General features: G+C 29.6%; 1 protein-coding gene across 1 annotated transcript in view; it reads right to left on the reverse strand.

Annotated features, from left to right (window-relative positions):
- The window catches only part of LOC106644845 (uncharacterized), a 2,208,360-nt gene that overhangs the window by 1,933,273 nt on the left and 249,213 nt on the right, over positions 1-25,874 (reverse strand). Inside the window, exons 4-5 of the mRNA XM_089592443.1 lie at positions 3,492-3,662; positions 3,304-3,393 (exon numbers count right to left, since the gene is read on the reverse strand). Coding sequence (XP_089448569.1) covers positions 3,304-3,393; positions 3,492-3,662 — 261 coding nt within the window. The remainder of the gene's footprint in view (positions 1-3,303; positions 3,394-3,491; positions 3,663-25,874) is intronic.

Consider the following 25,874-nt stretch of genomic DNA (forward strand, 5'->3'; position numbering starts at 1 on the left):
CCATGCTGTTTACTGGGTAAGAAGTGACACCTGTAGACATCTGACGGGGATAACTAATTAAATGACGATTGATCAGTTATCGACTGGAGATGAAAAATGATTAAATTGCTAAAATGGTTATTAAAAAATAAGGGTTGATCGTAGAAGGGTGAAAATTTAGGATTGTATGTATTTTTGTATGTTGTATCATAAAATAATAAAAAATGAAAATTTTGTCTAAAAAATAAAAAAAAAATTAGGGGTGGACTACCCTTAACATTAAGGGGGATAAAAAAAAGATGTCGGCCGATTCTCAGACCTACTCAATATGCTCACTAAATTTCATGAGAATCAGTCAAGCTGTTTTGGAGGAGAATGGGAACGAAAATTGTGACACAAGAATTTTATATATAAGATATATATATGTATAAAAAGACATATACAGATATAGATGTGTAGTATATATGATTAGAATATATACACTTACTGCCCTAATTTTTTTTTTAACACTTTATAATCGTCAATAACAGTTCAGAAAACTAATATGATTGCAAATATACGTAATAAACGAGACAAATTAATATACTAATAATGTGTGTGCATTTTTAACTTTTGATCTTATGCTTAAAAAATGTAAAAAGCCTGTTTGTATGTATAAAATAGGAGCTGTGATATAATGGGCCCGATTGTTTAACTATTTGTTTTGATTATTAAGAAACAATATCTACATTAAACGTTAATTGACTTGTATTACTGAATTAGGGTAATCGTGACATTAATATTACAATTTCATTCGGCTTTAAAACTTAAAAAAAATGTCCAATCAAATAATCTATTTATGACTTATTTGACTGTACATTGGATCATGGGGTCCAGACTGCTTACGTTATGGGATTCAAAAAGTAAGTGTTGAGTAAATTGGTTTTTGTAGTTTAAATTTCATATCATTTGTTTTTGAACATTTGAATCTCGCACCAGTATTGTGATCGGTCACGATTCTGCTTTCAAATATTTCGAGATATATCGTTCACTCATAGCCACTTCTAGGAGCGCTGGTAAGGAGGAGCTACTGGCTGAGTACGACTGAAGGAGGCCGAAGAAAAAAGAGCCATCGGATCCTTTAGTGCGTGCGTGTGAAAAGGAAGCTGCATGTGGCAATGTATATAGCTTCACAAGTGGCTGTATTACTATAGTGAGGTCAGAAACAAGTTTTGTTAAATTTTTTTTGGTCCAGCCCATTCGCCCAAAACTCTTCACTCGAGAAAAGAGACTTCAATTCAAAAGCAATGAATGAACCTATGCAGTCTCTTTCATCTCTATTACATTATTGCAAACATTCGAGTAATATTTGTTTTACATTTTTCTGCATCACCAAAGATTAGCGTCAGTTGTCATCAGTAGTAATAGTAAATAATCATTTGCTATTTCACCAAGCAACTAAACTTGTGTATCTGTCATTTAATTAAAATGAAATTTTCTGAATCTCGGTCATTAAGCAGACTGATGACTGTCTATACTAAGAAAATAAATGACTAATTATGAACTATTATGTAAAATAGTAGTTTAATAATATTAAATCCCATTTAGCAAAGTTGAAAAAAGTAAAAAAAGTTGGATTAGTATCATAAACTAACATTATGTAACCTTGCATGAAAGGTTATAATATGATCATTAAAATAATTTTCAACATAATCAGTTTGAAAGCTGTTCTTTAATGATTATTTATTGATCTTACACTCATTACCTAAAATTTAAAAGTCATACTCTGCTATACTATTTACTTACTTACTGCTTTTTGCGTATTATCTGTGTAGTTGTATCTTAGTACCTTCTGTACAGCTTTAAAACAATATGCAAAAAAAAAATACAGCTTGTATGGTTTGACTCTGTATAGTGTTGATATTCTTATACCTTGGAGAATCGTAGTGTCATTATATCATGCCAGAAATATTTAATTATTGAAACTTTTATAATTACATGTTTAGTTTTTTTTTTTTTTATGAAGTGACATAAAAAAGACTGTCAATTAGAATTCCAAGCTTGCCTTCCATTCAAAAAGAGCAAAGTTTTGGACACCATGGTGCCTTAACTTAGTTGTTATTTTCAATTACAAGAGCTTTCAGCTCATAACAAAGTTCTACAACAAAATTTATTCTTAATGGTAAAAGGTTAAAATATCTTTAAGATATAAAGTCTAAGATTTTTTAAGAGCACTAAGAATTTAACATCACTTTGATAATAAGATCGTTTTCACAAACTTAACTACTTTACCTGAATGGGATTACAATATACCATAAGAGAACTAACACAAAGTTCAACAGTCGTAGACCTCAGTCATGTGGTAATTAAAATATAGAAAGTAAGCAATTTAATTTTTCAAACCATAATAAAAGATCAGACTTTCTAGTAACTAAACGAAAAAAAAGGAAAACTTTTATATTATATATTTAATTTATTTTTTAATACACATCATTGATTTGCAGAAGTAGAAAGAAAAATGAGTTGTCAAAAATTTGCTTTAAACTAAGTCCACGTGCAGGAGAATGGATCTTAAAGAGTCGTCCTCATACATACTTTTACCCTACAACTTACAAAAGGCTATTATAAAATACACTTAACAACACTGAACAGTTAAAGAAAAAAAATTAATCAATTTATTGGGCACTAAACTCATATTTCTGCATGGTAGAGTAATAATGTGGTATATAATTACTTATAAACATAATACACTTATCTTATTAGTGACATTTATTTACTCTTATAATTAGAAGTAAAATGAAATCGTATGATAACGAACATCTCATGATTCTTTGATAACAAAAAGGGAAGAATCATTTGTATCAGTCATTTTCGTTTGATGTTCAGGCTATTAAATCTTTTTAAAATTAATATTATTATTTTTTATATAAATATGATAAACAATTTAATTGCTTATTAAATCCATTCCAATTCTACCTTACTAGGCACTATAAAAAAAGTTAAAGTTATTTAAATGTAGCTTGAAGTACGAATACGATTGTTTCGTAAATAAGTTAATTTTTTTCTTTTTATTTTTTTTCTTATTGTCGTGACGCTGTGAATTAAAATTAATTCTCATTTTAACTCTGTAATAAATAAACGTTCAGTTAGTATCTAATTTATATGTTTAAACGTTTTATTTTTATAAAGTTTTATATTTAAATAAAATAAAGTAAAAATTAAAACCAGAACCACATAATAGCTTAAGAAAGAACCAAATATTTTCTATAAGATGTTACGAAAACTGTTTTTTTTTTTCATCAAGACATCTAAAAAAAAATGAAAACTGTTACTTAAACTTCTTACCAGTGGAGCTCGAATATTCAAAAACCATCATTATAACAGCAGAAATCGATTGACTAGCAAAGTTTTCAGCATCATCTTCGGCTTTTCTACCTTAAATTAAGAATTTTTATTATTAGTGTGACTATTTTTGTGTTTTGAAGATTATTTCTATTTTAATAAATATTAAATACTTTAATTTATTTACTTACATATTGTAAATGGAAAGACATAATAACACAAGTAGTTTATAATTTCAGTATGTAATTCAGTTGGCAACACTGCCATAGTGCCAGCCAGAAGGTATGGAATATTATTAATCAAATCATGATCCAAGAAAGGAAGTAAACATACTATACATTGCAAAAGAGCTTGACTAAACACTGAAACACAAAATACACAATTACTTTTTTTTCCCAAATTCGTTAAAGTAATTTAATACAAGTAATTGAAGCTTATTGTTACGACAGGCGTGAAATTTTTTAGTCCATTGCCTGGAAACTTAAGGAGTACGATTTTGTCTTATTATTATCAGTAGAGAAGAAGTTGGTCTTTCCACTAGGCATTTTTTCTAGAAATGCGGAAAAAATAGTTTTGCCTTAATTAAAAGTCAGCTTCATTCGTATGTTTAACAATTTCTGAAAAAACGCTGAATTTTTGTTTAGTTTGTTCCTTATATCTTCGCTTCGAGGGTGCTTAAAGAAATTTTTTGACAAACCATCTCTTCGTTATCAAATTTTCTACAGAATAGACACTATTGCAAACTTACCGTATGTTGTTAATAACACGTCTATGTAAGAAAAGTGTAAAAAAAATTATTCACACTAAAAAACTTTCGGAGACAAAAAAAAATAACATAAATATTTCGATAATGACGTAACCACAAGAAAATATAGATATCAAATAGCAGAACTAATAGCTATGTTGAAAAGTGCAAAATGTTTGTATTTTTCTTTTTTGTTAATTTTTTCAAGAAAAACTTAAAGTGTTACTGTAAACCTAACGGTTAGTGTATTGACATCTGACTGCGGCTAAGACAGTATATTTCGTGTTAATTATGATAACAAATAAAAAAGTTTGATATTTGTAAGTTCTGACGATTTGGCACCAAAAATTTTATTTTGCAACTTAAGCCATTGCAAATGTCTCAGTCAATGTTGCATACTTTTTTTCTTTGCAAATGACATTGAACATTTTAGAAGAATAGACGCACTTTGAAAAAAAAATAAAATGAACTAAGGAAATTCTATACCTTACTCTACAGCCAAGATACAAAAAATCGGCTATTATAAGTATGTATTTTTGTACAGCACTGCTGGAGCCCTTTTTAAATGAGATTAAAAGGGAAACTAAAAAGATTGAATAAGTTGCACTGAAACAGCTGGAGCAACTCAGCGCTTCCATCTTTACCCCTCTCTTGCTACTCGGTGACCAACTGGTTGCAGTGCGCATGGGACAAAGCCCGGGCAACAGGTGGCTTTCAAATTTGAATAAGTTATTGTACATATCTATTAAGTTCCAAATAGAGAATTAAACATTGAACATACTAAATTATCAAATCTCAACTGAGTATATCTTTATCATATAACAGAAAAAAAGATAATACACTAGAAATAAAGACTTTTATTTTTGCAATGCAGTAGGCACTTGAGAAGGCTTGGTAGGCTTTGCGGCGGGAGTTGCAGGGGAGGGGCGCTGAATATTCTAAGATAGGATGAGATTACTTCTACCAACTTAAGATAAGAAAATTAAATTTAGTCAAAATATTCTGTTAAGAGCATATTTACGAATCAAAATCAGTAAGAAAAAGAAATTTTATTCATTTAGTCTTGAAGATTTATAACTTCCACTCATTTCTTGTCAAATTATTATTAAACGGAGTTTAGAAATAATCAAGTAAATGTGACAACACTGTAATCATACCAACATTTAAATTATAGCATCGTCTGTGTCTACAGCTTGAGTATAGCTCGTCTTCAGTTTGGATAAGTATATTCTAGTGGCAATAAATAACCAAATAGTAACTTGAACATTAAGCGATGCCTCCAGGAAGAAGTCAATGGTAGGGTAGATTTGTGTCAAAGAAAGACCATAATTGGATGTAGAAACGTTCAGAGGTCAGGAGGTCTAATAAAAACAGTTTTACTATTGATACACAGCGTAATAAGGTAACGTTTAATAAAATTGTAAGGAGTGGACTGATCATACCAGTCGAAGGAGATCGCATTGTAAACATAGCTTACATGGCTTAAAATATGTTTTTTACTTTGCGTGAAAAAAAGTTTTTTTAACAAGACATAAGTGCTAAAAGAAAAAGAAAAATTCACTTTTATTTGTCACATTCAACGCAGTCAGTACCCACATTTACGATTCCAATTTCATGAAGGTATACTTCCACAAATTGGTAAATTCACGATGACCACAATTATGTTAATAGGTAGTGCCAAATAATTTCACACAAGTCTTTACAATTTTCGGTTCTGTGATCAATAACCGTCAAGGGAATCGACATCGGAAAAAATTTGGTGTGCCGTTCATATACGTGCTTTTAACGTCGAAACAGTAAGTTTAGTACAGCGCAGACTTACGAACGGTTACTGATGCTACAACTAAATTGGGAATTGACAACTGTTACCCAGACTGAATTATGGTGGACTTAAAATTTGGCATAATTAACGCACGTACAGCAATTCTTTCAGAAGCACTACTTGTAGGCTATCATTTACCTACAATGATCCCAACGATAGAAAGGTCAAAGTTTTCGTGCACATGACTGCGTTTGTTCCCGTACGTGACGTGGTAGCAAGCTTTCAGCGGCTAAAGAATTAAGCACCAGCCTGCCTAAATAACTTCTTTTAATATTTTAAGACAACATACGTAGGTATAACTGCAGTTTCACAACGGCACAAATATAATATAAATTTATGGAATTAATATGAAAACGTACGAGATGACCTTGACATCACGAACGACGTTTCTAAAGAATGGCACAATCGCTTTCGAATAGAAGTTGCTAAGCATCATGCAGATTTATACTCAGCACTGCAGTATTTTTGCAAGAAGCAGAGCGATACAGAAAAAAAATTGCTGGAACTGACTTAAGGAAAGTTGAGAATAGACTTCCCGAAAAAGAAATGGTGCGACAGCAGGCAAAGATTATGTGTAACGGTAGAATTATATACAGAATATGCTGAACTTGGCACTGTACTTACTTAATTACCTCATTACTTTGTTTCATGTCTTCTCCAAATTGAACAATATATTACATGCAAAAAAAGGTTCCGTAAAACGAAACATTTGTAAGATCTACTCTATTCAGATTTCGTGAAAATGTGCAATCGTGAATCGGCCGTTTCATAAAAATGGATCTTCGAGAAATGGAATTTCTATATATAAGTACAAATTGATGACATCACAACTTGCTTATAGATTCTGTTTGAAAGCAGTAGAATAAGAAAAAGACCTGTTACTATTTACATATACAATTGTATCAATGCTAAATCAGTGATAGATAGTGTGGATAATTTATTTTTTAGATCCATTTGTAAAGATAAGAAATCTACATGTTAACCACTCTACTTCTTTTAGGAGCGACGCAAACTGGATTCAGTCTGTCTCATCTAGATAAGTTCTTAAGTACAGTTGATGCTCCCTATTTTCAAGAAAACACTAACAAAAAACATGAAAGGACAATTGGATCAACTGTGAAGCTAGTCACACAAGAAAGTTGCTTAGAAGCAGCTGACTTAGAAAAATTATTAACTATGAATAATCTGGAAAAACTGGAGAAGTTACTATAATAGAATAAAAGTGGGCTTTGAAGTTCATCTGTTTACTAAATTTAATTATGTTTTCAAGCTAATAAAAATTATTTAAAAATGTGTTAAGAGAAAGCTGCCAATTTCGTTCATTTTGCTGTAAAAATGTGAATATTTTTATTCATAGATTTTTTACATAAGTTTTTCTTATATACACTAATGTTTTGACTTGATTAACTTTTTTTGTACTGCATAGTTTTATTATTATCATTGTATTTTAAGTAATAGCACAATTTGTCATTAGTTTAATAGATTTATACTTTATACTTACATATACTGTGCTTCGATATTATTGACCGAGTTAAAAAAAATGCGAAAAAACCTGTATACATGCAAACTAAAAAAAATTGATTTTACAAATATAATGTATGCCTAGTAATTTTTTTAAAATCCCCATTGGCTATCTTTTTATTTTGTAGACCCATAGAGTTGCAGGAAAGTTATTTGATTGTACAATCATAATCACATGATCGAACGAAAAACAAAGTTGTAAGGATTTGTGTTTCGTACGGCATAGGTTGGAGTCAACAAAGCAACGGCTACAGCTACCATAGCCTTAATGTTTATTGCGCATTGATTCGTATGCAAAGAGGAAGAATTTCGGATAACTGTACCAAAAGTTGTAAATGAAGAATCTGCGAAGCTGGTACGGATACTGAAAAAATCTGCGATCATGATTGCACAGCTAATTTTCATGGAAGCTCAAAATCCATGGAATCTGTTAGAGCTGTCAAATTAGTAACGAAGACTAAAATTGTGAAGGGAGCTAATATTAAAGTTGGTGTGTTCATAGGTGATAAAAACAGCAGTAGTAGGGCAGCTGTAAAAAATGCTTAAGTTGAGAATAATCTAATATAATTAAATATGAATTATACAACTCAAGGTGTCAAAAACTCACAGTACATCTGAATCTGCAAATTATAGATTCTCCCGTACTGTCACTCAAAAAAATCATGGAGTTGCTAACGTGAAAAAAAAGTTAGATTGCTTAAACATTAATTGCAGCTTGGTCTTAATAGTATATGCCAATAAAGAAAAAAGTAAATTTATTAAAAAAAACAAAAAATGCTAGCAAGCCAAAGTTCGAACGAGAACGGTTATAAATAAAAGCAAAACGTTCTCAATTGCAAGACAGAAGAAAAATACTGATGGAAATACAAACAAAAGCAACATTTCAATGAACAGTGCCAAAGTGAATCTTAAAACAGTTGTTCCGTTTAGAAAACTCCTTTAATTATTTACTATTTGCCAGAACGTTCCTTTTATTAATATATTTTACAAATATCATTAAAAAGTTAAAGTAATATTTTAAATTGTTTTATTCTACTAACTAACAAAATGAGTGCAAGTGCTGCGCTGGTCGACTGGTTAAGTTTTGTTTAGAAACAGGTGTTTCGAACAGAAAATAAAGTTTAAGCGTTCTATTGACGAGTCACGTTTATAAAAATATAGGATTTCATAAAAAAGTTAAACAAAAAATACATACTTATAGCACACAATTACGACTTCGATCGTAAGCGTATTATTTTAGCCAACTAAAACTTAGGCTATACAAATAAATTTTAAAATAATATTTTCGGATTTTTAGATACACTATCAGTATTTAGAAACACATTTCAGAAGCGGTCTAGTGGATGTAAATTAACCCCTTTAGCAAACGAGCTTGCGTCTCTTTCTACTAAGGCGCTTAATATGCTCTTTTGAATGCTATGCTTCGTGAAAAATTGTCTGATTCCTTTTTTAAGATTGATGACATAGTAGCAAACGGAAACTCAATAGATTATATTAGTAATGAGCTGCAAAACGAAGCATATATAAAAGAACTTATAAAATTGTTTGGGCCTCCCTATTACTGCAGTCCAATAAAAACCAATAAGAAAACGGTGAATTTGATTGCACAAAATGAAGACCCAATAAGAATTGTATTATTTTCTATTTGCCACTTATATAAAAAATTAATTTCATTCGAGTTCATAGTAAAAGGCCGATAATTTTTCTTTCAAATAATAGTTTTTAAGATCGTACTTATCGAGCCGAATAAATAGTTTATTAGAGTTTATAGAAATAACATTGAATCTAATCGTATGAGATAATTCTATAATACATTTTATGTATGTTTATAGTTATTCGTTAATAACATTTTTATACGTTTTTATGAGTAAAAACCCTTTATTTTTATAATTAAATCGCAATTCGTAACCATGCTTGTGATATTACCAAACGTTTGCAAGTTTATATCACTGAATGGGAATTTACGAGTACGAAAATCGATATTAAGCAAATAGCCTGAATAATGTATTGAAATTTATTTGTCTCTCCTAATTCATCAGTGTACATAAATTTTTATTTGTTAAAGTTATTTTTGATTTTTATATGACGATTTCCATTGGTAATCTCATCGTATTTCTTACCTGCATTTATAGTTATTTGATAACGGATATTTTAATAACTTTTTCTTATTAATAACCAATCAAATTTTAACTAAAAAGTATTGTTTTAAACAGTTGGCTTATGTATCTCCTATTAGATGTGTCAAATGTATTATGTAATTTTTTTTTCTTTTTTTTTTTTGTATTGCAATTTAAAAAAAAAGTGCATTTTTCAACTACACTCGTAAGGTTAACATATGTTCAGAATTCTACGTATCTGAATTGGGGTATACGGGTGCGAATGCCGATTGCCGTAATCTATTGGAATTTATTTGTCTCTCCCGGTTTATCAGTGTAAATAAATTTATTTTGTTACAAATTGTATTCAATCTTTATGCATTGATCCCTATATCCAAAGCTTCGTTTTTTCTTAGGATAGTAGTTAATTTCAATTACGCACGTATGCTGTAACAAGCTTTAATTCTCCTACACGTAATGTTTTCTGATGATTATCGTTTTTGAGTTTGCTAAATAATAAATATCTACATAAACTAATGTGTAATATTCGTTATTCATTTTTGCAGTTTACATCATATATAAAAAGCTTACAGCTGACAAAATAACATTAAAAAAACGTGTTGGGACTCATCTGTAAAACCATCATGGAACTAATGCTTCCAATATGATAAATAAATTCTATATAAACTTATCGTATACAGCCCATACATTATATTTGGTAAATAGTTAACGTGATATTTGCAAAGTGGCATTTAGTATAAGCTTAATTTTATAGGAATTAGTCAACTCTTATTTTTACATAACTATTTAGAAGTATTTTGACTTATAATTATAATGTCTTCATCAGTCATTTGTGTTTTAATTTGAGAATCACTATTTTATAGCATAAATAGTTAATAAATCTCATTAGGTAATTGTTGCACACTATATGAAACTAATCTAATTAATGTTATACGCACTTTTTAAAATCTGTATGTTGGATTATTTGTCTGTTATTTATTGTACAGTGAGCGCTCATAGCAAATGAAATTTCTTTAATACTTATCCGGTTTTGGCAATAGAACTTAACATATAAATGCGTAAAAATCGTAAAAATATAGGCAGACCCATGTCAGTCATTATTGATTGCAGCACTTTTAAAATTAATTATTTTTTATGATCAATTTTACATTTAGTTTAATGTACCATCTTCTTCAATGAATGATTTTTTTTCTAACATCGAATCTCATACAGTTTTCACCATAATAGTATACTACTCAATACGAACCAATAAAAATAATCATATAAATAGCTATCAAGTAAAATAAGTTCCAACAAAATAAATAAAAGATTAAATGCTGTTAAAAATCATAATAGACAACAAATACACTAATTTAGTTGTACCAAAGGATAACAATTCAAATTAAACAGGGTTCCTCAATAAGAACCAAAAATATTAATGCCTTAAATCGCTGTTATGTATAATAAAAACCAATATTTCCACAAAAGCATCGTGCCGTGTTCAGATATTTCTTGTAAATTTCAATACAATACAAAGTCCAATAAAAATACATTATGTAGTAATCTCCACAACCATTCATTTACTGGACAAAGCTTATAGGATACTGAACAGTACAGGATTATTTAAGGTGGCTCCTGCGCCTAGTGCTTCATCAAAATGGGGAGACTAAAAGTTAATCATTATTTTCTTCAAAATATGGTATAAAATTATCGTAGAGACTGTTGTAAGCCGTATTCTACATTTCATCTGTTTCTTTAGTGAGTAAATATAAAAGAACAAAAAATTTTATGCTGCCCTAATTGATAAACTGTTACGGTACGCTCCCAAGTTCAAGAATGTGGCAACATTGCTCAGCTGTAGTCATACCTATATATATGAACTCTGCAGAATGCAGACAACTGTTTGTATAAGTGCAGCAGTAGATTGTATATCGCGTAAGCTTGCATTTCCTATCTAACCCGTCTTAAAACTACGATTTTGTAAGCATGATTTCTTACAATTTTCATCGTCAACCTTAATTTTTTTTATACGAATAGAAAAATAGGAATTAAAAGAATATAATTCAATTTTATTAACCTTGGTTGGGTTATTTATAATTTTAACATTGACGCCACTGGAGCCACCTTAACTCTCGACAAATGCTGATATATTTCCCATAAACTCCAATAAAAGTCGCTTGTTGTGTATACAGCTACATTTCTTGTTTATTAAATGTTTGCATATTATCATAAAATCACATTGATTAATTGTAAGGTACTTCCCGTGAACACCAATAAATCTTTGATTCACTTCTCGATGGTTTGTTAAAATGATAGTACTGTCCAATATACATTGTTAAGTCAAATTAGCATAAAAGTCAATTTAAATATTTAGATATTATTGAAATAACGTAATCAAATCCTACTATGACCAATAAAGGTGAATATAATTCTTACTGGGCTTCTCCAGTAGACTCTTATAAAAGTAATAATTCAGCGCCCTGCCTTTGTTTCCAGTCGAATAAAATCCAGTACAATCTATTAGTATTTAATAAATGCTATTTACTTTGGTCATTTATGCTAATTTCCTGGTTCTTTAAATAGTTGCTATGGATTTTATTTAAAAATACGGGTGCAAACACACATCACAGTCTTATAAAATTTTTTTTTAATTGGTTTTTATTGGACTGCAGTACTAGGGAGCTATAAAACATATTATTAATAGTTGTATGATAAAAAGATTACGTTTTTTGATATTAAATACGATGGTTTAATGACAAATATAAAACTGAGAGAAAAAAAAAACAGTAACTTTTTTGAAAGGTCGCTGTAGCAACGGTTAATCACATTTAATTAAAACTGATAAGATTCAAGATAAAGTTATTATATATTTTGAAAAATTGTCCTTGCAATTTAAAGTTCTTGCAGTGTTCATCAATGTTTGACAAAAATTTCATTATCAAAAGCCGTAATGACGTTGTTGGATCTACTACTTGTGTAGCAGAAGCACCCTTTACTCTTAGTATTTCTACATATGTTATTAACAATACATAATTCTCAAAGGCCTAAAAAGAGATCTATGTTTTAATACAAGTGTCAGTTTTAAAACTTAAGCTGTCAATATTAACTTTTTTCTGCTTTGAAAACATCACAAGCTTTTAAAATCACTCATCAAAGACCATAAAACTGATTTTTTATGTGAAAACCATGACAAATAGCTTCAAGTCAAGAATTTTTTTCTCAAAAATTTGCCTGGTAAAAAATATTGAGAAAATCCATGCAGACATAAAATGTGTTTAGGAACGGTATTCACGTTTTTAAGCGGATAAATACATCTCACCAAAAACTCCCGAACTTCCTTGAAAGTAGAGTTGGAAATTTTGTTTTGATACATTTTTTCACAAATTTTTTTACAGTTAATGAAACTTTCTCAGAAATGTGTAAGTACTATTTAGAAAAAGTTGCTGTTATATCAAGCATGTTAAGGTTACGATTGATAAAGGACTGCATATACGATAATTAATCAGAAATATCTTTGACCTTAGACAAAATACTGAACAGAATGAACAACGAAACTAATACCAATATAACGCAAAAATTGTATACAGATAAGAATTACTGTAAAAGTATATCATCTAAAAAATCAAATTTTTTATATTAAAGAAAAAGATAAAATTCTATGTACATAAAAATTTGTGTAAACATATATTTTTTATCACAATTACTTTTAGTATCTTATGTCTTAATTAAGCATGATTAATGCCTAACACTATGTTTGTAACTGTATAAGTATATACAATAACTTATTGAAGCTCAAGCTCCAGCTGAAGCCCATGGTTTGATCCATCAGCTGTACTGCAACAAGTTGGTCACGTAAACGCAAGAGTGGAGTATAATTGGATGCACTGAGTTGCTCTTTGTGTCACAAAGCCACTTTTTAGATTCATGTTAGCTTTCCTTTATTAAAAATGATACAGATCAATGCAATGACGTTTGTTGGCGGGAAAAAATGCAGAATTGACGGAGAAATTTTGAATTGTTGAAGTTACAAAAGAACATTTTTTGCAGCAAAACTGCATCAACTTTTATTATCTGCTATCATCACTTACATTAAAAAGAATTTTTTTAGGTAAACAAAATATCGATAAACCGAAAGTAAGGTTCACAGTAACACTTTTAAGTCTAACTTTAATAAGTTAATTAACAAGAACTTAAAATTATCTTACAATGTTACAAATATCTATTTCTTATACTATATATAATATAATTTTTAATATTCTTAAATCTATATTTCCTCACGGATATGCTCAATTTTACACAAAATTATCATTTAACGGCGAACAAATGTTTGTCAGTGTAAAGAATTTTTTCCACATTTTTTTAACACTAACATGTTATCTGCATTCAATAAAGCATTTGCAAAGGTGTTGATATGTGGAAAACTTGAATAAAGAACACAGTGGAGATGAAAAAATGTTCTAGGAAAGATAGAAACGGAGATATATGCGAAAAACTTAATAGAAATTTCACATTTTTTTATAAATTGTTGAATAATTGAGCTTACCTGACTTTTGATTCAGACGAAATTTTTTTTTTTTTGTATCCAGAAAAAAAATGTAAGGGATTAACGAGTTTATTTGCTGCTAGAAGATACAAGATTAAATAATTATTTGGGCTATGAACTATTCTATAAATAAAAAGTAATATTTTTCTATACAATCTAGAACTGGATAATGGAATTATGATTTGGTGCTTTAATTAAACGTACCCTCCTTAATTTTAGAGATTCTCGTTTTTTTAATATATTTATTTAGATTAAGGTAAAAACTGATTAGGATGGATTAATACTATTCAGGTTTTGAGAAATTAAGTGTGTTATTTAAGAAAACCTACTTTTGCTTTACTATTGTCTTGACTTCTGTTATAAGTGACATAAAATAACAATAAGTCATTGTTTTGGTTACTATTAATACGAGTTCAATGTTATGTCTAATAATTTACAACGCTCTAAAGAAAAAAGTAAGTCTAATGCAATAGTTATTTCTAGAATCAAAAAAGAAAAAAAACAATTTTTGGGAAAAAAGTGATTTTCTTAACTAAGAACATTATCTTTAATGCCTATGTATTGCAACTACCAATAAATTCATTTTCCGTTTCCTATTACTATTTTCAGATTTTTTAGTAACTTGTTGCATTAACAGTGTGTCAATTAAAACGTCTGTCAGGTGAAATATGATTAAGACTATCATAAAAAGGATTTCTCGTACTACAATAAAAATTATATGAGAGTTCCTGTTCAATATACAAATAAGAGCCTCCTGCTGCTTACTTGAGTTTTGTATAAATGGCATTACTAGTCATAAAATCTACTCGTAGAAATATCTCACATGTATGGAGTAAGAGAAGTACAGTAATATTTTTATTACGTGATAAAAAAAAAGCTTTTTTAGCTCAGAATAATGCACAGCTTATATATTTTCTGAAAAACTAATTTATCATCTATTTTTAACCATGATTTGTTATCCTTACATTAATGTTTTTTTTGTTACGTCTTTTATTTTTTTTTTTTTCATGGAGTCACTCTTTTCTTATTCTTCTTAACTTTAAAAGATATCTGTTCTGAACACTTATTTTTTAATGATAGCAGCCATGTAGTTAGAAAGCTAAAGCAAAAAATTGCAGAAACAATATAAAATTGTTAACAAAATATAAAGATCCGTCAACGAAAACTGCGAGACGTATGAATTAAGTATTTTTCGAATAATAATTAAAATGGTGAAAGAGTTAATATCAATGATAATAAGAATCACATTAGTATTAAGTATCGTATAAAGCATAACGATGACAACAATAAGAATTTTGGTAGTAACAAGCTTAAAAATGATGGAAACCACAACATATTAATAATAATCACGTTTACGATAACGTCCATAATACCATTTAGTGGTTATAGCAATCGTCATCATTTCTAAAAAAAAAATGATAACAACTATTATGATAAAAAGTACAATGACGATGATGCTTATAAAGAAGACAATAAATAGAACGATGAAGAGGGTAATAGTAATATTGTTGTTAAGAAAATAATATTTATCAAAAGAATGACAATAATAAGGAAAATAATAGATCTAATAAACATGACGACACTGGAAACTTATCCTTGAGCTAACAGTCAGTTACAGTTAATGAAAGTCATCACGACAAAAAAAAAATTTTGTTATAAACTAGACAGAAGATAAGGATAAAGAAACCCTGGTCAGCAGCCTAGTAAAGAATTTCAGTGAACAACGACGACCTTATGTACAGTTAAATAAAATTAGTATAAATTTAAGCATACCTTTGTATAGAAGGAAACAAGTAAAGAAACATAGCGTCTTATAAATACGGCTAATAAATAAAGAATCGAACCTACAAACAACTCAAAAGTAAAGAAAATGGTTGCGTAAGGATAAAAACTGCAATTTCAGGCACGCGCTTCGCGCTCTTATAATTTTCTACTATTGACCGGTTAAATTTTATATGCTCATAAAGGTACTTTGTGTAATTGACTAAATAACAGTTAAAAAAAAAAATTAATAATTAAAACGACTTAGAGTAAGTTTATATAAAAAGTCTGGGAGTTTGGCAGACTGGCTTGAAGATTGGCAGACTCCCACTCTTAGACTCCATCTAGACTAACCCTTAACCTGCGTTAAACACAAATAATTTTAATGTTTTCTTTAGAATTTTTTACGTAGACAAAAATTACCTACATTATCTACAAAAATATTATTAAATAAATTTTATCTATGCTAGCTTGAAGACAAGACTGTGCTTATGATTAATTTATAGCTAGTGATCTTGTGATAATTGACGTCAGATTCACGTGAATACAAAAAAACGGTAATGTTTAGTTGCATCCTGTGTGCAGCAATCTTAAACAGCGCCACCTGCACTGCAAGAAGAAGGCGATGCTGGATAACACGATAACATAGCTTGTCAGCGGATCTTAGTTTTGTTAAAAGTTTTGTGTAGTTTTAGCGCGTTATGGTTCTTAAAGTGTGAGTTTTCAGTACCAAGAATTGGTATTAAACAGAAAACAATTTTTATTAACATCATTTTTTTTTTTTTTAACTCTAAAGTAATATTTATTATTTGCTTAAAAGAAACTTTTGACACTAAAAATCGGTACTTTAAGTATAAGAAAATAATGCTTAAAGTATCATTTCATGTCTTATTATGGGTGGCAGACTTTTTTAATTATTTTCGTAGTTTTAATGCATTTTTGATACTTAAAGTATTGATTTTCAGTGTCAAGAATTTATTTTAAACAGATAACAACTCTTATCTTACAATAAAAGAAAATAAAGAAATTAACATTGTAACAACAAATTGTTTTCTGTTTATTACTAATTCTTGATATTGAAAATTCACACTTAAATTATCATATTGCACTGAATTTATAAAGAACCATAACCAAGGTTTACAAGTTAACATTCCATAACAGGCTATCTAATGGTGTTATCCAGCATCGCCTCCTTCTTGCCATGCAGGTCGCACTCTTTCAGGTTACTGCACATATAGTGAATAAGCCAGGAGCAGCCATGAGCCCGTGTGATTGCGAGTGAGAAACTAGAATACGTCATATTCTCTTTGTCACACTTACAGGGGCATACAGGCTGGTTCCAGAAGTTCAAGACCCAATGTGTGTACGCACCCTAAGAATCATGCGTTTTTCTTGCACTCATGTAAATTACTACATGACGTAATAGTTTATTTTAATTTTTTTTTAAATGTAAACACTATTCCATTAAAAAACTGATTGCACTGTTATACTGACATACCAAATATATTAACAAATAACGAATTCTCGTTCCTTCAATACATAGATACTCGTTTACACCTTAAAAGTATCTTTAAATAGTAGTGATTTGGCAAAACAACCTATAACAATTCTTCTAAGATTAAATTGAATTTATTGACACGTGGAACAAAAAAAAACTAATGAACAACATTTTAATAGATGTATAAGTAATTTAACAAATAGTAATATATGAAAAATTTACTCATTGTGTTTTTGTACAACAATCTTTTTTAAATTTAATCTGAACAATAAAACAATATTTCAAAATTATTAATGAAAATAGAAGGATAAATAAATTTTTTCAATATTATTTGACATATTTTTGACCGCTCGACAAAACGAAAAAATTAATTTCTTTTCATCAATTAACTTAAAACTTTTATTTTCACGTCACGTGATCTTTTACCATAAGTGCGAGAAAGACGGTGACAGTTTCCTTCCTCGCAATTATAGTAAATGAGCACATGACGTAAGCTTAACTGACTAACTTATTAAAACCGAGCCTTTTATCAACACAACCATTATAATTATCTGTATATCCAGTGTTCATACATCGTACATACACGTATGTACATGCATTTCTTGTCTAAGATGACCTAAGATTATTTAATTGTTTTGGACAACTTCACTAAGAGCTGCATAGCAAATTCTTTCTAATGTCTTAATCGAACTAAATTGGCGTTATAGATAGTCAGCAGCGTAGTTCAGTACGATTGGAACAAAATTCAAAAGAGGATCTAGAATCCCGGAAAAATAAAAAAACTCTGACTTAAGCTCTAAACCCCAATAAACCCAAACTATTTAACTCCTTAGCCCAGAAATCTCAAAGCTTTTAACTACATAACCAAATTGTGAATGAACTATTTAACCCCATTACCTGTTGCCATAAACAGTCAAATTAATTATGCAAGGGCAAGTCACTATATAACCCGGGGCACCTACTGGCTACTTTATTAATTTATAAAGTGCGATTAAACAACACGAGTGTCAATCACCAGATTACTTGGGGCACCTACTGGCCGCTTTATTCTATAATAAAATACGATTAAACAACACAGGTGCCAATCACCAGATAACTCGGGGCACTTACTGGCTACTTATTAAATAATAAAGTACGATTAAACAACACAGGTGCTAATTACCAGACAACTCAGGGCACCTACAGGCTACTTCATTGATTAACAAAGTGTGATTAAACAAAACAGGTGCCAATCACCCGATAACTCGGGGCACCTATAGGCTACTTCATCAATTAATAAAGTGCAATTAAACGTTACGAGTGCCTATCACCTGACAAGACGGGACACCTACTGGCTATTTTATTACGTAATAAAGTACGATAACATAAGTATCAATTACTAGATAACCCCAGTCTTCTACTGACACTTTATCAAATAATAAAGTATGATCACACAAGTGCCAATCACCAGGTAACCCGGGGCACCTAATGGCCAATTTATTAAATAAAAAAGCTCGATTAAATAACACAAGTTCCAGGCACTAGGTATTTTGAGGAACTTGCTGCTGTTTAATGAATTAATAAACAAGTGATAAGGATATTATCACTACTACATTTGTCATTTTCATTATGACTAGTATCCATATGGTTATTATGACCAACATCATTAAAATCATTTATTTAATACATGCATTGTATGGTTACTTGTATTTTGAATATAGTAACTATTATTGTCATAGTCATAATTACTATTATTGTTATTATTTTGATTGTTTATATTATTTTTATTATTATTATTATTACTTTTGTTATTATAATGAGGATTATTATCATTATTAATAATGTCATTATTGTTACTACCGTTGTTATTATTACGATCATCCTCAATATTACAAATTTTAGAAGATACCGTTTATCATCATCATGGTAAATATTATAATCTTATAAGTTATTAACATAAATCATTTTTTTATAAGTATTATCAACATTTTTGATTTGTTTTTTCTATTTTTTCCCTTTTTTCCTTTTTTTCTTTATCTGACGTACTTCATAATGCCTGTACGATCAATAGTAGGATATACTAACCCATTTCTTGGGTAAGATCAGCAGTCTGCTTAAAGATGTTATTTTTCACTATGATACTTTTAGTGATACACACTAACTACCCACTTCACTAGAAAAACACGCGTAGCCGCCGCTAAGCTAGTCCGCGAATATATGTCCCTTTAGTGTATACATAAAATTTGTCCCTGATTTTAATACAGCATCAAAAATCATCACAATTTTTGATAAATTATACTTTAAAAAAAGACAGCACTGCAAAAAATACGTAAAAACAAATTAAAAAGAATTAGAATAAAACATTATTAGTAGTAATGAGCAATTATAAGTTAATCAAATCAAGCAGTTAACGAGTTAAAAGTGACAGGTATTACAGTGTTAAAGAAAGAAAAGGTGAAATATGTATGAAAGACATTGCCAGATTCGCATAGTTGTATTAGTCATTTATTTGACATTGGAGGATAGGACGAGATTGTTAGTTAGGTAATTGATACAAGAAAAATGAAGGAAATTACAAATAAAAGGAAAAGAACTAGTACGAGTGTAGAATTAAATGCTTTTGTGTCAAAATCAAAAAGTTGCGAAAAACAAGAAAGAACCTGTAACTGTCGTGGTGAAATCAGACATTTTAAGAAAGATTGCCTTAACCTAAGCAATGATGGTAATGGCAGTCAAACACAAAGGGGCAGGCCCCATCAGTTTTGTTGGAATGGCATGAATCAAAAGGTCTTGAAAAGTAGAGGTAGAAGCAGAGACTTGAGTGGATAACAAGACAGAGGCCATGAGTTACAACAAGATACATGGCATCAAAGCATTGGCTAGTTTGGTGCGTTTTTAGCGATGATTATTTAGTTTACTTAAGACATGTAATGATGATTAGAAGCTGTCAAAAGCTGATTTAAATTAAGAAGAACAATTTAGGAACTAGAAGCATACCAAAGTCTGATAATTTCACAAAAAAAAAGAAATATATACAAGTAAGCTTTTTTATCAATAAAGAGAGTTACTTCAAAGAATCTATTGATGGCTTAAAGTTAAATCACAAAATCAACTAGGGGATACTTTACTGAATCTCTTCAAAAATAAAATTCAATAAAATTTGAAGTATGTTTCAGTTAATAAAATCAATAAGTTTCAGAAGTATAAATATGAGGAGACTGATATAGGATACTGTACATTCTTACGAACGTATACTAATATAGCAAAAACAAATAAGTAGTGCCACATCAAGACCAAGAAAAGTGTACAGTTTTGTGAATACCTGGTGCTTTTATGAAGCACACAGATAATATCTCGTCTGCCCATCGTAGCATGCAGTCGTGAGTTCAAGAAGCCGTTTGTTATTGTCTGTATCGTGTATTGTTTTGTAAAACTATGAACTGTATTCTCTTGTTATTTAATGCAACTAGTAATTACTTAATATGTTGGCTTATTATTTCATAAACTATAAAACAATTCTCTTATATATTATCAAGATTATAGATTATCAAGTATATCACGATATTTTTAATTTCGATTAATATTATATTTTATGTTTTTTTTTCTTACCAATTCATTTGTATTTTCATTTTACTTCAATTTTGTTTACCCTAGATACACATCGCATATACTTTGAAATTTTAAAAAAAATTTTTTTCTCATAAATTACTGTTGGTACTGAGCACTCTTCTGATTTTTAATCAAATGTTATATGCAGAAGTGTGCAATATAAACTACTTTATTGTATTTACACGAATGGGTTGGACCTGAATGCTCATATATAAGCAGAGAGATTACCAGTGGGTGAGTGGGTAAATGAGTAACATATAAATACGACAGTAGTGTACGCAAATCTTGTTTTTTCAAATAAACAAATCAGATATCATATATACATACCTATTGTACTGAATATTTATATTTATCAACGTACGTGATGTCACATAATAAGAAAGTATATTAAAAAAAAGTGTGCAATAAAATGCTGCGGTATATCTGTGTACGAGAAGAGAACATGCTTTATGAATGGGTGGACGCAAAACAGGTCAATTGTATCTCTGAACACCTGAACAACAGTTATTCCTGGCTCGTATTTTGAAAAAAAAAATTTTTTTAATATAGGTAAGCTAAATAGTTTAAAATCCAAATTCTAATTTTTGATAGTTTGAAAACATAAATTGTAGACTCAAAAAAAAAAAAGTTAAAAATGATGAGGTGCCTTCTCTAAATCTTTAAAGTGGAACTGTGTCTAGCAACGAAAGCCTTATTGTTGATGATGTTAGTAGTGATGACACTGATACTGCAGATGAAAGTGAAAGTTTTTCAGAAGTTTATGAAGACAGTGTTTAAAACGACCAAACAGAAAGTGATCATAAAAACCTACAAAACATTGAAAACAGTGTTGAGTAAGGCACTTACAATTATTCTGTAAGCAAAGTTCAAAAGAGATTGGATACATCTGAAAAAAGTGTTGAAACCGATTTGGATACAGATGATCTCTGCAATATTTCTGCAGTAACTAAGGACAGTTAGTTTAAACTGTAGAAGTAAAAATAAGTTTCATGAGTCTTTTAAAAACTGATGATGACTGGCAGACTTTTACTGAAATTTCTTTTAGAATTTTGAAATTGTTAGTTTAATTTGTTGAGTAACTTCAACTAAAACCTGTTAATAAAAGCATTTGTTCCCTGATAGAACGAATTGTTCTAGTTTTATATAAGATCAGATTGTATTTATCTTACACATGCTTATCAGTGATGTTTTAAGTTTTAGTTGGTACGGTAGAAAAGTATTTTCCAGAAACATTGCAGTTATTAGCCATGGTATTGAAAAAATCATTTACGTTACGGATAAGATGAAAGTACAGAAAAATCTACCTTTTTGTAGTAAAGATGAGGAAATGTCAAGAGAGAATATTATGCCATTAAGGGGCATCGCAGCAGCTAGAGTTTATATATTGATAGAATCATGGAAAGAATAAAAAACTTCCGGATCGTTGAAGCAACCATCGATTTGACCAAGACCAAGTACATGGATGATATTATGATCGTTGTAAGTGGGCTTGTTTATATGAGTCCTCATATCATTTGTGAGCGATGTTATATTTATTATTTGTTTATTAAATAAATAACATGTCACTTTTTCCAATACAATTGTAATAAGTAATATTTTTATGCACTTGACAACGATTCAATTTTTCATAAACTTTTTTCTTATACTTTAAGGAATCTTCTTAATAAGACTTATTATTTTTTATGGTCAGCAGTATAAATAACTAACCATGGTAAAATGTGACTAAAATAACAGGTAGACAAGGTACGTATCAAATCATGTATAAATGATACATATCTTTAAAGTTTTATAGTTTTACATGTATCACAGTCTGACTCGTACACGACTAGGTGACATTTACTCAGATTCATCAAGCACAGCCCCAATTGGATTTGTCCATAATACTGATGTCTAATTTTCAATTGTGGTTTGTCTTCGTTATCCCATTAAATATAAGATAATGACTTCAAAAAGGTACTAGCAGTCACTTTATCATTATTCTTGGGGAACTTAATTTCAGTGAAAATATTATCACACACGCCATAGGCACTATATTCAAACTAAGGCGACGTTTTTAAAATTAAAAGTCGTACTTCATGCACTTCTTTTCCAAGTTTATATTCATGAGATTTTTTAGCCTTAAAATCATATTTCTGTCCTTTGAAAGTGTGCTCATTATCTTTAAAAGTTGATTTGTATAGGCTTGTCAATTTCTTATCCCACTCATAAGAATCATGGGACTTTCTCATGTAAGTAAATAGATTGTAGCACTTCGATCCAGTTATCCTTCGACGTCTTACATCGTGACATGTATCGTTGTTTTGCTTCACTGTGTACAAAATTGATTCTTTGGCTCTTTTGGTATTCAAACAATTTTTGTTGTTGTAGTACATAGCATTAGCCCGAGTTACAATAATAACTTGAAAATTTGTTAAGTATTTATCACAAATGTCGTTTTCTAATAAATTTAACAACTCTATTGGAATTGTATTCACAGCACAAAAGAAATTTAAATCTATTGTTACAGCTGATTCTGATTCAGAAGTTTATGAAGATTATGAGTCAGTCATTTGGTTTCAAAATTTTCAATACACTTGCAGGTACTGCATTTGGTCTTGTAGCATTATTGTTGGTTAGTCTGAAGTTTGACCTGAAACCAGTGACATGTAATCCTCACTTACGTCCAACATCTGCAGTGCTTAGTATTTAAAAAATTGAACTTTTACTGCAGAAGATATGTCATATTTTGAGTGGGTTTGGGCTTCATGGACAAATTTTTCAAACAGTGTTGTGTAGCATATGCGTCGTTGACTTTTTGTTTAATGTGACGCCACTGTTGCTTGAAGTCTGTGAAACCCAATTGCACTACACTATCCTTTGTTCTCCTATCAATATTAATTTTACCAATTATACCATACCCTATTAATGAATATTTAATACTTACCTGTTCAAAAACAAACATGCATCCACAATATGCTTACAAAACCAGAACTCCCTCCCTTACAACTACATACTGAATTCATTTCTTTTTTATCAATCATTTTTAATATCAATAAGCATTTCATGGGGTTAACTATTTAAAGAAGACGATTGCAAGCATGAAACCAAATATTTATATGATCCAGTTTTAGTTTTTTTATGATGACCACATAGTAAGATATGATTCAAATTTAAAATTCTGCTGCCTTTTTTAAAAGGCCTAACTCCACCATTAACATATTTAATTAACTTAAATATTTCTATTATCGGGTATGAAATTCTGATAAGCATTAAGAATAATATTAGACTACCAATATTGTAAGCAAGTTTGTACCTGCCACTATGTATCACTTAGTCTTAGTGCAACTCTGAAATCAGCATCAGTGCCGTCTAACAGGGCTCGTACTTCCGGACACAGCGTTTGCCGTGATGGTCAAAAGTTTGCTTCCAACTGCCACCTTCAGAGCGCTTCTTTATCAGCACCACCGACGGCCAAACTGTGAACTATTGCTGTGAAATGTATATAGATGTATACAAATGTTAATCTGAATAGTTATATCTTGAAGACTAGCTTTCTGCTGCCTGCTAAGCTCTTGGCTCTTGCCTTTAAAGCTTGCAGTTCTTGCATGCATGTTTACCTACATCTGTCCCAGACGCATTTTTCCTTCAAGAGCGATTCTTAATCTATGATAGTTTATTTGTTTTGTTATGTATTCATTGTTATACCATTAAATGTAAGTATAAGTTCCTTTATTATATCCTAAATCTCAGAAATTATTTATGACATTATTATTCGTACGATTTATATAACTTATGTTGTTACAGCCACAAAAAAAATGTTACAAGTAAAGGTGTACTGTTATTAAAAGATAAATAGAATAAATATTTAATTTTAAAGACATTAAAAAAATGCCAAAAGGTAAAACACTTTATACTCTTATTCTTACGTCAATTTCATAGTGAATAACGTGTAGAGAAGTTGAATGTCATTGTTTAACAATCGTTATTTTCTCAAGTTACAATTACAATTGTTAAAAAAGTAATATTATAACCTTAAGTTACGAAACCAGAAACACAATAAACATTTTATACGAGATAGAATCATAATACTATTCAAACCCTGAAACTTTTCTCTAAACATTTGACTGTTTTAATGTTACGTTGATAAAAGAATCAGTTGTTTGGAAGGCTAAGTACCACAGTGAGTACTTTATTTAATTTTTATGTGTACATAGCGTATCAGATACATTTTATAAATTTATAAGTTAGGAAATTTTCTTAGATTCTAATGAGTTTTTATAATAATGTAATGTGAATAATAAGGCACATGTTAATATAAACCTTATACTTATTTGAATAGCTTTACTTATATTAGTGATTAATTTAAAAACTATATAAAAATAGTTTAATAATTCTTCCTTATCTTACGCCATTTACACAGAGTAATAAAATTAAATATTTTAAAGAGAATGACCCCTTTTTAAACTTTATTTATATATATTTCAATTTCAACTAAACACCGTTACTTAGAGTATTAAAATTTTCAATGATATTTATAAAAAGTTTTGCCTAAAAATTTTTTGATCTCAAAATTTATGAAGTAAGAGATTGCAATATACAGTTTCCTAAAGAGACGTATTTTTAGTAACTTTTTTATAAGAAAAAGAATGTTACTAGAATGAATCCATAAGCAAAAAAATTTTTGATACACATTTTGTTATTTTCAACAGATCTGTTGGGTAAAATTGTTAATTTCCATCTCAGCTTTCGCACCTTACATGGTTAATACATTTACGTATTATGGATCTGTTTTTTTGTTGTCTTCTTTACAGAAACTTAAAATGTTGTACATACCGATTTGATTAGAGATGAAACTCTTTAACAAGTGGAAAATGTTATACTGTAAATTACTTAGTTTCTTGTCCCTCGTATATAACATTGGCAAACCATTTTATGACAATAGTTGGCATACATTTAATAGTGGGACTCCGTCCCACTGTGAGCGCTAATCCCCACAACTGTATTTTAAACGAAATTTCCTT

The sequence above is a fragment of the Copidosoma floridanum genome, unplaced genomic scaffold, assembly GCF_036245765.1.
Source record: "Copidosoma floridanum isolate Cflo_tuat_1 unplaced genomic scaffold, Cflo_Japanese_pri ptg000017l, whole genome shotgun sequence".
Taxonomy (NCBI): Eukaryota; Metazoa; Arthropoda; class Insecta; order Hymenoptera; family Encyrtidae; genus Copidosoma; species Copidosoma floridanum.